The sequence below is a fragment of the Culex quinquefasciatus genome, chromosome 3 (assembly GCF_015732765.1).
Source record: "Culex quinquefasciatus strain JHB chromosome 3, VPISU_Cqui_1.0_pri_paternal, whole genome shotgun sequence".
NCBI classification, from domain to species: Eukaryota; Metazoa; Arthropoda; class Insecta; order Diptera; family Culicidae; genus Culex; species Culex quinquefasciatus.
The window spans coordinates 128,044,552-128,059,009 of NC_051863.1; the positions used below are offsets into that span (position 1 = coordinate 128,044,552).

General features: G+C 36.1%; 1 protein-coding gene across 3 annotated transcripts in view; it reads right to left on the reverse strand.

Annotated features, from left to right (window-relative positions):
- Nucleotides 1-14,458, reverse strand: part of LOC6038835 (PAN2-PAN3 deadenylation complex subunit PAN3) — a 102,620-nt gene that overhangs the window by 4,396 nt on the left and 83,766 nt on the right. For all 3 annotated transcript variants that reach the window (XM_038258889.1, XM_038258891.1, XM_038258890.1), the window contains exons 11-15: nucleotides 1,685-1,808; nucleotides 1,503-1,625; nucleotides 1,310-1,439; nucleotides 1,113-1,249; nucleotides 854-1,045 (exon numbers count right to left, since the gene is read on the reverse strand). In XM_038258889.1, coding sequence (XP_038114817.1) covers nucleotides 854-1,045; nucleotides 1,113-1,249; nucleotides 1,310-1,439; nucleotides 1,503-1,625; nucleotides 1,685-1,808 — 706 coding nt within the window. The remainder of the gene's footprint in view (nucleotides 1-853; nucleotides 1,046-1,112; nucleotides 1,250-1,309; nucleotides 1,440-1,502; nucleotides 1,626-1,684; nucleotides 1,809-14,458) is intronic.

Below are 14,458 nucleotides of genomic sequence, written 5' to 3' on the forward strand. Positions count from 1 at the left end.
TACGACGAGTGCTGAAAAAACATGTTTTGCAATGAGTTCCATACAACATTTTTTGCAATTCCGAAAAACACTCTTTGGATGGAATTGTAAGTGAAATGTCCATGTTTGTAAATAATGTTGAAAAGTTTTACTTTTTGAAACAAGTGCTGAAAAGTTCAACTTTTCAGCATCCATTTTAGTCCAAAAGTATCCACGTGGTTTATGGAAAGCAATAAAAAAATATATTACTTTTGAACAATATACATATATTACTTTTGAACAGTTACACTCTAAAAAATAACCCTGCAAAGTTAGAAAAAACACGAAATTTTAAAATGAAAAATTTTGTTCTAAATGAAAAAATGACCCTTCTGAGTCAATGTAGATTCGAAAAGAACATTAAACTTTCCCATAAAATGACATTTTCCAAAAAATTTACAGTCGAGTAACGGAAAATGGGAGAATTTTTGAAACTTTTTAGTGTTTTTTCGATGAAAAAAACGTTTTTTTCGGAATTGTGAGTACGCCATCAAATCGGGCGTCTAATTTTACATAAAAGTTCCTTTGACACCAAATTTCTATCTCATCACCGTTTCAGGCTGCAAATTATTGAAAAATACCTCTTTTTTCGCATGTTCAAAAATTGAAGGGGTCGTACCGCACCTCCGTCACGAGATATCAAAAAACGGACCTCGGATTCGTGATCAGGGACAAAAGTTACCCCTTAGGACAAAGTTTCACGCAAATCGAAGAGGGGTCAGGGCAACTGCTGTGTGAGTTGGCGGAGAATTACCCATATAGAGTCCTAATAAATAAAATTTGTAAAACCATTTTGAAAATAAAAAAAGTCATAAGCAAACCACGGTGTACTCACTCCGGTCGCTCGTTGACGGTGCCGAGCTTCACCAGCAACCGGTACAGCCGGCCGCACTCCATCTCCTTCGCCAGCTCGTCCTCCTGGATATCACATTGGGCTTGCAGGGCGTCGAGCTGCACGTAGAAGCGGGCCCCGATCATCGGCATAATCTCCGTCACCGAGCGGCGGTTGCTGTTGGACAGCAGGTACCTGCGAAGTCAATTTTTTGGGGTTTAGGATGGTTGTTTCTTGATTTAGGAGGTCAAATCAAACGCACAGGATAATGTTCCGCAAGTCCGACGAATAGTGGCGCGATATCAGCTCAATACTGTTCTGGATCTGATCTCGTTGCACGGACTGAAGGCTTCGGCAGGCCAACGCCAGAATCAGCTTGCCCAGTGCCGTCAGATCGTCCTGTTGAGAAAGCGAAGTGGTTAATTCCTAAACGCGCAAGTAAAAGCGAAGTGTGCAGACCTGCTGGTGGTGGTTCACCACGGAAAGTGGGTTCGGTTGGTTCGGGTCAAACGTGGCAATGTCGGAAATGGCCGTACAGCTGAACCGTATCCGCTTGCCAGTTATGATGATCTTCGTCGGGTCCAGTGTCCTACAAGAGAGCAGTTGAAAAATTAACTTCAACTCAAGAAACAAATATGGTGTGAGTACTAACCGACAGGCCAGACCGGCCTGGTGGATCGACCGCAGACCGGCCGTCAGCTGGATGATAATTGACCAGATTTCGTTCTCCGGCAGCAGCGCACTGGCGGCGGTTCGGTGTAGGGAACTTTTGTGACTATATTGCAGGGTTCAAATGGTTAGAAAATCTGTTTAAATCAGGGAGGGACGCATTACCTGAAGGGTCTCGCTTCTCCGGCGAATGGATCGGAATAGCCGTTCGTGGATTCTGCCGCGGGGATGAAGAACTTGGAGAGTATCGTCTGGGAACCGGGGTGGTAGTCGTACACTATCACCAGGGCTGGAACGACAAAAAAAAAAGAAATTTGGTTAAGACTATATAAGAATTAATTTTGTTTTAGGAATAATTTAATAAAAAGCTTTACTATTCAAACTTTAATGTTTTCACAATTTCTAAATCATTAGATCATGTTGATTATTTTTTATTAATCATCTATTTAAGATACAGGGCAGAATAAGCCACTATGATCACAGAGAACAGATGTACATCTAGGCTCTAACTTGTGTGTAAACACTGTTGCACTAAAAATGCGTTGCATACAATCTTGCATCAAAGAAATTAGAGTGTGCAAGATACGCTGGCGGCGCCACCGTCGCGGCTGAGAATTCTTGACTTAACAATGAATAAGGCTCAATAATTTGGAAAGAAAATAAATCGACGATAATGTTTGACCTTGAATATTCAAAAACGAGAGCACGCAATGTAAACAATAACCATCACGTTTTGTTTGGCTCACCATTCTGTGCATTGTCCCAAAGTTTGGTTGAAGTTGGTTGCTGGAGTCCCAAGTTATAATTACAAATGTTTACGGTAGTCTAGCTTGTACGTGCGACAAACGCATCCTGACTTTCCTGGCCTGAAATCCCTTTGGCCTTTTGTCGCACTTACATCAATTTTCATGAAGTGACAAGATAGCACGACAAGATTGAAACTACTTTCATATGTAAAGTGCACGGAGTTTTTTCGGTTTTTGTTGAATATCTCAGGATTGAAATCGAATTTTGGGGATCTGTGAAGGTCAAAAGGTGAGGCATTGTGAGCTGCACAAAATGGCGTTCTTAACTCAATTTGGCCCAAAATGCACGTACGACAAGTTAGCACGATGGCGACGAAATGTTAACCGCGTTTGAATATAAAATTCACTTCTGTATTATTCCAGTTGACTAAAAATAATGCAAAAGGCATTAACATTAACGAAAACATAACATAAAATTAACTCAAAAATGATTTTTCAAGTGACAACTTAGAATAGTCCCTTTACACATGTTATGTCCGATTTCGTTTTATTTACCTTCTTTGGCGCGTAAAATTACAACCCTCCGATGAAGGACAGTCAGGCATTGGTCTGATGTCGTTCGTACGGAATGTTTTATGCAGTGATTAGATGGTCCAATGTTTTGCTACTGTAGGCCATCATGATTTTGGAAGTGGCGGTTTTTAGGCGGATGGTGCACACCCTAGCTCTTTTCAACGTATTTTGGTTTAATTTTTTTCAATGCTGTTTGTTCAATGATATACATTTGTACTCTGTGCTATGATGTAGTAACACAATCGATTTTACAGTCCAGGCTCAATTATCTGAAGACCTAGGAAAAACATTACCTGGGATAATCGATTCACGAAAAAAAATTTTTTTTCTCGAGCTTATGTCCCCTCAACTGCTATTCTATGCATAATTGTCCCATGTACATTTTTGACGATTTTAAAACTGGTTCCGTGGCTTAATGGTTACGGCTTCTGCCTCACAAGCAGAAGGTTCAGGGATCAAATCCCAGTCGGTACCTTTGAAATTTGGAATCAGGAATTGGAACTTTGAATATGAAAAAAACGAAACTAGGATCTCTTCCATTCTGAAATGGGTCGTTGGAAGCAGCGCGAGGGCTATCACCACCCGGGACTGAGATAAGTTGCATCAGCATTCGGCATATACAAAGTCTGATACAAATTATACTTTTCCATAATTTCGCTACCGGTTAGCGGGTATTGGATTGGACCACACACACACATGTAATTTTTTGACGATTTTGACTTTCGTTAGTGTATGGATGTATGGACTTACAGATATAAGCTTGATTACATTGCTCATTACTGAATATAGTATATTTTTTCAGTGCGGTAAAAACCTGGATAGTAAATAAGCTTAGGTAAATATTTTAACGAGTCAAATCAAAAAGTTGTCAAAGGCAAACTTGAGAAATTGGACGAGCTTTCCGGTAAGAATATTTTCGAGACTGGAAAACCAAGTCTGTCATATAGAAATTGCCAAAAGCCACTAAAAAACCTATTAAAAAAAATATTTTAAGATCGCTAGGGGAAATATACCCATTTTAATCACTCTAAGCCGTTCGACCAATTCTCATCACTTTTGCCATTTTCCGCTATTAAATCAACATTTTCAGATGTATCAACAATGGAGAGTTGCTTGCTCACTTTTGTTTGAGCTACTTATTGCTTGAGAACAGTCAAAACACTTTATGAAAGCTGTGATTCATGTTCAAAGTGCTGATAGCCGATAATAGAAGTAGGCTGAAAAAGGGTAAAGTTCCCCTATATCTTCACAAGGATTGGAATATGACAGTGGTCAATATGAAGACTTTTATATAAAATTGTCTGGAGAATCGATTCCCACTATTGGTTTATGATCATTTTGGATGTTTAGACCACTTTTCAAAAAAAAAAAATTGTAAATGATTTTCATATTTTTTAGGAGAGACATACCACCCTGCATTTTTTGTGAGTCTTTTTGTAACATCTTAGGCTATTTCTTCAAAAGTTTTGAACGAAAAAAAGTGACCTCTCCTTCGAATTTAACTTTCAAAATTGAAAATTGAAAAATCTCATAGAAGTGGCGTAAATTTCTCTTTCAGTGTATTTTTTCAGAAAGCCCGTCCAATTTCCTCAAGTTTGTCATTGACCACTTTTTGATACCATGCATCGGCTTTGAGACACAATAGTTTTTAAATTATAAAATACAAAATTATTTAAATAACTTACACCTTTTTCTAATGTCATTTTTGAGTACAATTGGCTCCATATATACAAAAATGGCTTATATAGGTCTACGATAACATGTCTGAAAAGTTTCATTGAAATCGGAGAGGGTCGGTTACAAAAGTATCAGATAAATTCCTGATTATTTTTCTATTCTGATGGTTAAACTGGAAAAATTATTTAGAAAATAATAATCGTGTCAAAATTTTTTTTAATCATTTAGGGTATTTGTCCCTATTTTGGGCCTACTAAGCCGAGCACACTTTTTATTTGATGTATTTTCAAAGGCTCCTATAGGCAGCCTTGCTTTTATTACATGAATAAGTTGTTTTTTTAATGCTAATGCTCTTACTTAATCACATTTTTGACGAAAATACTTTACATTTCTGTATAAGCCCGAGAAACTGAAGCATTTTTTGTCCCTATTTTGGGATATTGCTTCTAGCATTCGACCTTCTTTGTACATATTTTCGGCCTACCTTCCGATTGGTTTTTTTTTTTTTTTTTTTTAATTTATATTTATTCAAATTTCTTTTCCATGTACATTCATTCAGTTAAAATATCATTGAGTGTCCAATCACAAACGATGACTTTTCACCTCAATTTTAATTACTAGCAACTTTCATTTATTCATGAAATATTGTAGCTTTCGCTATTCAGTGATTTCAAATGTAGGAGGTCCTACATGTACAAAAGGGAAAAGGGATACCTTAAAACTAACTTATAAACTATATAAAGAGCGGATCAATGCAGCTGAAGACTGCAATGATTTTTGTCGAAATGCATCAATTATCTTATTGGACATAACATCCAAAGTGTCAACTTCGGCTAATTGATGAAGTTCACTGGTGCTGAACCAGGAGGAAGTTTCAGAATCATTTTCAGAATTTTGTTCTGAATCCTCTGAAGTTTTTCTTCCTGGTTAAGCAACAGCTTGTCCAGATCGGCACAGCATAAAGCATGGCAGGTCTGAAAATTTGTTTATAAATTAACAGTTTATTCTTGAGACAAAGTCTAGAATTCCTGTTTATAAGTGGATACAAACATTTAATATATTTGTTACATTTAACCTGGATACTTTCAATGTGATCCTTGTAAGTAAGGTTTTGTCAAAACCAAGTCCAAGATATTTCACTTGATCCTCCCACTTTAAATTTACCTCATTCATCTTTATAATGTGATGACTTTTTGGTTTAAGAAAATCAGCCCTTGGTTTGTGAGGAAAATAATAAGTTGAGTTTTGCAGCATTTGGAGTAATTTTCCATTCTTTCAAATAAGAATTGAAAATATCCAAGCTTTTTGTAATCTTCTTGTGATGACACGAAGGCTTCTGCCTTTGGCGGAGATGCTTGTGTCATCAGCAAAAGTGATTTCTGACATCCTGGGGCAAATCAGGCAAGTCAGAAGTAAAAATATTGTATAAAATTGGACCCAAAATGCTTCCTTGAGGGACGCCAGCACGTACAGGTAGTTGATCAGATTTGCTATTCTGATAACATACCTGCAGAGTACGATCCGTCAAATAATTTTGAATAATTTTCACGATATAAATCGGAAAATTAAACCTTTTCAATTTCGCAATCAAACCTTTATGCCAAACACTGTCAAATGCTTTTTCTATGTCTAGAAGAGCAGCGCCAGTAGAATAGCCCTCAGATTTGTTGCTTCGAATTAAATTTGAAACTCTCAACAACTGATGAGTAGTTGAATGCCCAAGGCGAAATCCAAACTGCTCATCAGCGAAAATTGAATTTTCATTAATGTGCGTCATCATTCTATTAAGAATTATTCTTTCGAATAATTTACTAATAGATGAAAGCAAACTAATGGGCCGATAGCTTGAGGCTTCAGCAGGATTTTTATCCGGTTTCAAAATCGGAATTACTTTGGCATTTTTCCAACTACTGGGAAAATATGCCAAATCAAAACATTTGTTGAAAATTTTGACCAAGCAACTTAAAGTTGCTTCTGGTAATTTTTAATTAAAATGTAAAAATGCCATCCTCACCAGGGGCTTTCATATTTTTAAATTTTTTGATAATAGATTTTATTTCATTCAGATCCGTATTAAAAACTTCATCTGATGAAAATTCTTGTTCAACAATATTCTGAAATTCTATTGAAATTTGATTTTCAATAGGACTCAAAACATTCAAGTTGAAATTATGAGCACTCTCAAACTGCTGAGCAAGTTTTGAGCTTTTTCCCCATTAGTTAATAGAATATTATCACCATCTTTTAAAGAAGGGATGGGTTTTGAGGTTTCTTAAGAACCTTTGAAAGTTTCCAAAAGGTTTGGAATAAGGTTTAATTTGTTCGACATCTCTTGCGAACTTTTCATTTCGCAGGAGAGTGAATCTGTGGTCAATAACCTTTTGCAAATCTTTTGAATTCGCTTCAGTGCAGGATCACGAGAACGTTGATACTGTCTTCGGCGAACATTTTCAGACGAATCAGAAGCTGAAGATCGTCATCAATAATGGGAGAATCAAATTTGACTTGGACTTTAGGAATAGCAATATTCCTAGCATCCAAAATTGCATTAGTTAAAGATTCCAAGGCTGAATCAATATCAGCTTTGGTTTCTAAAACAAAATCATGATTTAAATTATTCTCAATATGATGCTGATACCTGTCCCAATTAGCTTTGTGGTAATTAAACACAGAACTATTGGGTCTGGTAACTGCTTCATGAGAAAGTGAAAAAGTTACTGGAAGATGATCAGAATCAAAATCAGCATGAGTCACTAAAGGACCACAATACTGACTTTGATTTGTCAAAACCAAATCAATTGTTGATGGATTTCTAACAGAAGAAAAGCAAGTTGGCCCATTCGGGTATAAAACCGAATAAAGACCAGAAGTGCAATCTCTGAACAGAATTTTACCATTGGAATTTACTTTTGAATTATTCCAAGATTGGTGTTTGGCATTAAAATCACCGATGATCAAAAATCGAGATCTATGCCGAGTAAGTTTATTCAAATCCCCTTTGAAATAATTTTTATTTTCCCCAGTGCATTGGAATGGCAAATATGCAGCTGCAATCATAATTTTCCCAAAAGAAGTTTCAAGTTCAATGCCCAAACTTTCAATAACTTTTAACTTAAAGTCACGTAACGTGCTATAAGTCATACTACGGTGGATAACTATTGCAACTCCACCGCCATTTCGATTCATTCGGTTATTAGTTATAACTTTATAATCTGGATCACTTTTCAAATAAGTGCCAGTTTTTAAAATGTTTCGGTTATAACAGCAACATGCACGTTATGAACTCGTAAAAGTTGAAAAATTCATTTTCTTTCGCTTTTAAAGAGCGAGCATTAAAATTCATAATATTGATGGAATTACTTAGATCCATGATTAAACTTCAGGGTAAGAACAACATCATTCGCAAATTTTAATCCAATCTGGATTGCTTCCATCATGGATGTAGCATTACTCATTGTTTGAATCAAACCAAACAGTGAGTTTTGCAAAAAGTCATTTTTCAAACGTAACATCGCCGAGATCAGAAGATCCCAAAGCGTTGCCAGCAGAAAAATTTCAAATGAGATTTGAGGTACCTGCCCAATTTCAGAAAGATTGGTAGAGGATTTAAAATTCGTGGATGAACCCGAAACGACGTTAGCATAAGAAATGCCATTGTTGTTACCTAACTTTTCCACGGTAGGGGTATTTCTAGAATTGTTCGAGTGAGACAGCACGAACGTTTGATTTAAAGATGCAGGTACAACCTGACTTTGAGAAAATTTCGGTTTGGATTTCGGCTGATGCTTAGCACGAGAATCCAAAACCTTTTTCTGATGGGGCAATCCCAGAAATTTGATTTGTGATTTCCACCACAATTTGCACATTTAAATTGGGTGACTTCTTTCACGGGACAATTGTCCTTGTCGTGAGAAGAATCCCCGCAAACCATGCATTTTGGAACCATGGCGCAATGATCAGTACCGTGACCGAATGCCTGGCAACGCCGGCACTGGGTCAGATTCTGGCCATTACCGCCATGTTTCTTAAAATGCTCCCACTTTACCCGTACATGGAACAAAAACTGAACTTTGTCCAAAAGTTTCAAATTGTTGATTTCATTTCTGTTGAAATGAATCAGATAAAATTGTGAAGTCAAACCAAAGCGAGAAATATTCCCGTTTGATTTTTTCTTCATCGGTATTACTTGGGATGGGGCAAAGCCAAGCAACACCTTAAGTTCGTTTTTGATCTCATCCACCGACAAGTCGTTGGAGAGACCTTTCAAGACCGCCTTGAATGGACGAGCATTCTTGGTCTCATACGTGTAAAATTGTGTTTGTGGTTTTCAAATAACCAACAAAAGTTTGGTGATCTTGTAAAGATTCCGTCAACAAGCGACATTCTCCTCTTCGACCAAGCTGGAACGAAACTTTCAAATTGCAAGTTTCCTTGCAATTCTTCAGTTGCGTTCGAAAGCTGGCCAAATCGGAGACGGAAGTCACAACAATTGGCGGAGCCTTTACTCGTTTCTCGACGGCAGAAGGCTCAGTACGAGGAGAAGGTTCCTTGTCATCAGTTTCGGATAAAACACCGAAACTGTTTGTCAATGGAATTGGAGGATTGACCTCACATTCAGAATCAGAATCAGACCTCAGAAGAGGCTGTTTTCTTTTTCTGTTTCCGTTAGCCGGTTTAGCGTTCAAACGCTTCACCGACGTAACGACCAAATCTTCAGAAGATTTGCGTTTACCTTTGTTTTGACGCATTTTGCAAGCAAAGTTCTCTTAAAAGATGGCTTCGTTTGTAAAATACAACAAAATTTCAGGTGGTGTTAGTCTTGAAAAGACTGTTTAGAATTTTGGAAAATAACTCAGGTAGTCTTTAAAAAGACTGTGAATTTTGTTTTGAAATAACTCTGAGCTTAGGTAGTAAAAAATACCGCAGCTCTAGTGTCCGTTCACCACGAAGGTTCGCAAGACACTGACCTTCTGATTGGTTGAAATCTCGAAGCACGTGGTGAACTTTTTTGACGTATCCCAATCAAATGGTTTTCCGCTCGACGGGTTCATTTGGCTTCGATTCCGCTTCGGAAATTGCTTCGAAATTTTCTAAGCGGAATCTCCGGTTGAATTCCGTTTGGATTCCGTTTGGGCCATTTTTGCTCAAGAGCGACACCTGCTGGTGTATGACAGAACTGCAGTGACATTTCGCCACGTTTCGCCGAAACGGTTCTTTTGTCAGAGTGTTGGTGTAACTGATGAGTCTGTCGACTCTGACGAGTCGGCCATTGTGATTTTGTTTTTAGCGCCGCGCGGTCGTGTCCGTCGAGCGGAAAACCGTGTTATTGGGTGTTCGCGTCTACGTCGTGTTTTGTAAAGTTTTTATGTGAAAATGTAAGTTTTCAGTTCGTTTTTTTAAGTGCCATTATAAAAGTCAGTAGGGGAAATTCTCGTATCTTTGGCAGGTTAATCACTCGCACCTAATTCCATCCAATTTGCTCATTTTCACTATTTAAACAACTAAATTTGCAAAACTTTTAATATAAACTTGCTTGCTCACTTCTTATTGAGCTATTTATCACTCGATTTCAGTTGAAAACGCTTTTAATTAGCTTTAATTGAATGTCAAAGTTCTTACCTGCCAACATTAGAGGCACGCTGGAATTAGATGCTGTTCCCCTATATAAGAGTAGCGAAGTTCCAGCAATAACTGGCCGGCCTCTGGCCTCGTAAAAGTGCGCGTGCCCTCTCTCTCTCCCAAAATTCGGCAAAGTTCCGGCAAGAACAGGCCGAATTTTACTACTTTTAAGTGAACTGCTGGTCTGGTAGTTTTGTGCCCTTAAAATTGCACTAACAAGTGGGGGATTATGGTGAATAATTTTCCGTTTTCATCGAGTTTATAACCTCAAAAAAAAGTGTTCGTGTGTAGTGCTTCCGCGGGAACCGGGTGCATGCTGTGCTTCTCGCGGGGACTGGCTGCATACATTTGTTTTTGTTTAATTTTATCTTGACAGAATTTTGAAGAATAGCGATTTAAATTCACTAGTTTTTTTTTCTTTTCGTTGTGCAGTAAAAAGAATTGCAGTCGCAGAAAAAAACCTGGTAAGTGAAACGAACAATAATTTTACTTGATGTGGGTTTTGTGAAGGGTGAGGTGATGGACTGAGCGATTTTTTTAAAAAAATTACATTGTCCACAAAACAATTCGATGGTAAAATTTAAAAGGCATCATGTGCCATTTGATGCTTTTTTTTCAATTCAAGAAATTTTGAAATTAAAATCATACAAAATTCAAACATTTTATCAAAATTCGTAAATTAAAAACTTCTAGAATTCTAAAATTATAATTCGATTAGTGCGCTGACCACGGGGACGCGCTGTCTTGTTTTGCATGCTCATTTTCATTTCTTTTGTGTCGCTGTTTGTGTGCTTGGGTGCGTGGTTATTATAATTAAATAATGGCATCATTAGTGCGCTGACCACGGGGACGCGCTGTCTTGTTTTTGCATGCTCATTTTCATTTCTTTTGTGTCGCTGTTTGTGTGCTTGGGTGCGTGGTTATTATAATTAAATAATGGCATCATTAGTGCGCTGACCACGGGGATGCGCTGTCTTGTTTTTGCATGCTCATTTTCATTTCTTTTGTGTCGCTGTTTGTGTGCTTGGGTGCGTGGTTATTATAATTAAATAATGGCATCATTAGTGCGCTGACCACGGGGACGCGCTGTCTTGTTTTTGCATGCTCATTTTCATTTCTTTTGTGTCGCTGTTTGTGTGTTTGGGTGCGTGGTTATTATAATTAAATAATGGCATCATTAGTGCGCTGACCACGAGGACGCGCTGTCTTGTTTTTGCATGCTCATTTTCATTTCTTTTGTGCCGCTGTTTGTGTGCTGGGGTGCTTGGTTATTATATATAGGTGAAGGGATTTTATTAAATGATCATTATATTGCATTATTATATTTATTTGATTATATAACCACACTATATTTTACACTTAACACATCATACAAAACACAAATGAAACTGTAAACAGGAGCGTTTGGTACGGTATGTCCACGCATCCTTCCTCCCCTGTAGATTCTGTGAAATGTGATCCGTTCTCAGAATCCTCTCTGCGGTAAACACAACGTAGTAGGGCTGGCCGCTTTAATTTTTGCAATACATTTTCGGGTGTTCTCGGATGTACTGCAATTATTAATAATGACAAGAAAAGTGCTTGGGGCGTAATCTAATCACAAGACTTTCCAGCATGCTTTCATCGGACTGGCTGCGTTTGTGTTAGATTAGATTAGATTAGATTAGATTAGATCTAGAATTCTAAAATTATAATTCTTACATTCAAAAATCTAGAAACTCTAAAATAAAAAAAAAATCAAATATTCTCAAATTGTCTTAAATTCAGAAATTATAAATATCCACAATTCAAAAATTTGTAATATAAAAAATTCAAAATTATTAAATTTAAATATTCAAATTTATATTTTTTAATTTTTTTATTAGTTTTAGAAGATATTTAAATTTTTATTTTTTTTAGAAATGTTATATATGACAGAAATATTAGACATTTTTATTGTCTATACTTTTGATTTTTGCATTTTAGAATTTCAGAATTTAAGAATTGTGTAGTTTTAGAATCTGACAATTTGATTTTTTTTTATATTTTACAAATCTTAAAAGTTATTACAATTTAATTTTTTTTTAGATATTTGTATAAATTCAATTTTTTATATATGTTTACTTTTGATTTTTGCAATTTAAAATATTAGAACTATAGAATTTCAGCTTTTTTAAATAATTTCAGAACTAAAGAATTTTATAATTTGACAATTTCATTTTCTGTTTTATTTAACGTGAAGACTTCCATCATTGCCATGATTTTTCGTTAAAAGATATAAATTTTGCGACTCTATCAATATTTTGACAAAATTCCTTCTACAAGTTGTTTAGAATAGTGCCCTACACATGCTGAATTTACTGATTTTTTTTAAATTTAAAGGTTAAGACATTTTATTTATTTTTTTATTAATTTAATAAATCTTAACAACATAAGAGACTGTAAAAATTTATAATTTGTCATTTTGAGATTTATTTTTGCTAGTTTTAAAAATCAAAAATAAGATACGGATATTTAAAAATTTAAGAAGCTGTTGAATTGTAGTATTTGACAATTATTTTTTTATTTTATAAATTCCTCAATTTTTCAAAATTAGGTAATAGTATTTATTTTAGCAACTTGAGAAACTGTAAAATTTTATAATTTGACAATTTGATATTTATTTTTGATTTTATAGGATACAGAAATTTCGAAATATTAGTTATTGTAGAAATCTTAGTAATTCCATAATTTTTTCAAATTTGTTTAAAATTTCATAATTTTAGATGTTTCGAACTTTTTTCGCTCAACCGGAATTCTAAACGGAATTCAAACGGAACGCGCGGAGTGGGATGGTTCTGCCCCAGCTCGCACAGTTCAGCCGCACAAATTCGGTCGACAAACATACTCAATCATTGTGATGTTTAAGCCACAAATCAACATTAGAACGATTGATTTCATTTGCATTACGTGGATAGTTAGCTTGGACATGATTTGTATCATTCTTTACGAGTTTTAAACAAAATTAAACATTTGTTGCGTAGCCAAACAACAAGCCCGTAATATGCAAGAAACACTGTAACTTGTGAAAAGCGCACACACACTGTCACAATTGGTAGAAGTGTCAAATGGACTGAATATAGAGCCATTCTCTCCTAAATGGACGAAGTTATTAATCAGATATTTTATTGATTTGGTGGCAGTTTAGTGATTGTTTTTGCAGTGGAATTGTGGCACCCACCGATAAGAACATATTGCCGGTGGTTGGAGATTCGGGGGACGGCTTTCATTCGAGTGCTGCTGAGTGATGAAAGCCGGGCGCTGAGTGTCAACAAGCGGTAAGCAAAAGTGGTGAAAATTTTCGCCCTAATGGGCAATTAGCAATTGGCCAAGAAAAAAGTGAAGAGTGCTATTTTTATTAATTTATTTCTAATTTAGAAGGAAGAAGTAAATTATTCTTGCCCACCAAAATGAAGATAATGACTGCACGTATCATTATCAAGTGGCAGATTCCTGCCGGATTTGGTGAAATGCTCAATTTCGTTGAATTAAGTTTAGTAGACCCAAAATAGGTACTATTCCCAAAATAGGGACAAATACCCTAATAAACTGGAATCGTCAATCAGTTATAAAACTTTTTTTTTGAAACGTGTAGTCGAATGTGCTCTATATTTTATTAGGAATGTGTTTAAAGTAAAAAAAAACATCAGAGGTAATTAATCTTTGAAACCTTTGAAGTAAAACTAATAACTCAGGCGATTGATGGCATTCCTCAATAGTTTTTTAAAGTTGTTTTGAGGATAAGACTGATTGTTTTGAAGAGAAAAAAGATTATGAGATAAAATAATACAATGTTTTTAATGAGTAACAAAATACTGAATGCATCCCTAGGGTAATATAACAATTAAAGAGGTCTACATTCTGCTAGATTTATCAACCTTCATGAGTTAGCTTCTCAGTAGAGTGTGGAACACCATATTGAAATGCTACTGATTTTCGTTAGTGTTTTACTTATTCCGGGCAGTCATTTCATTGAAGGAGCGTCCCTAGGAGAGCAACTTACGACCGTTTTTCGAAAACTGTTAATCAAAAATCCTTCAACAAGAGACATTTGTGTTCTACACGACAAAACCAAAAACACGCATTCCTGGAATGACTTTTTGGAAGAATTTACTGCCGAAATGTTTAGTCAAGAATCAGGATTTGAAGTGACTCATGAGTTTAGCCCTAGAAAGTGTGGTTTGTATCTGATTTGTCTTGACGCACTATCGAGCCCAGCATTTTATGTGTACAGGTTTCTAGAAGCTAAAAGGTGGAATCGTTATGCAATTGTCGTATTTGTTTCATCGATCGATGAAGAAGATAA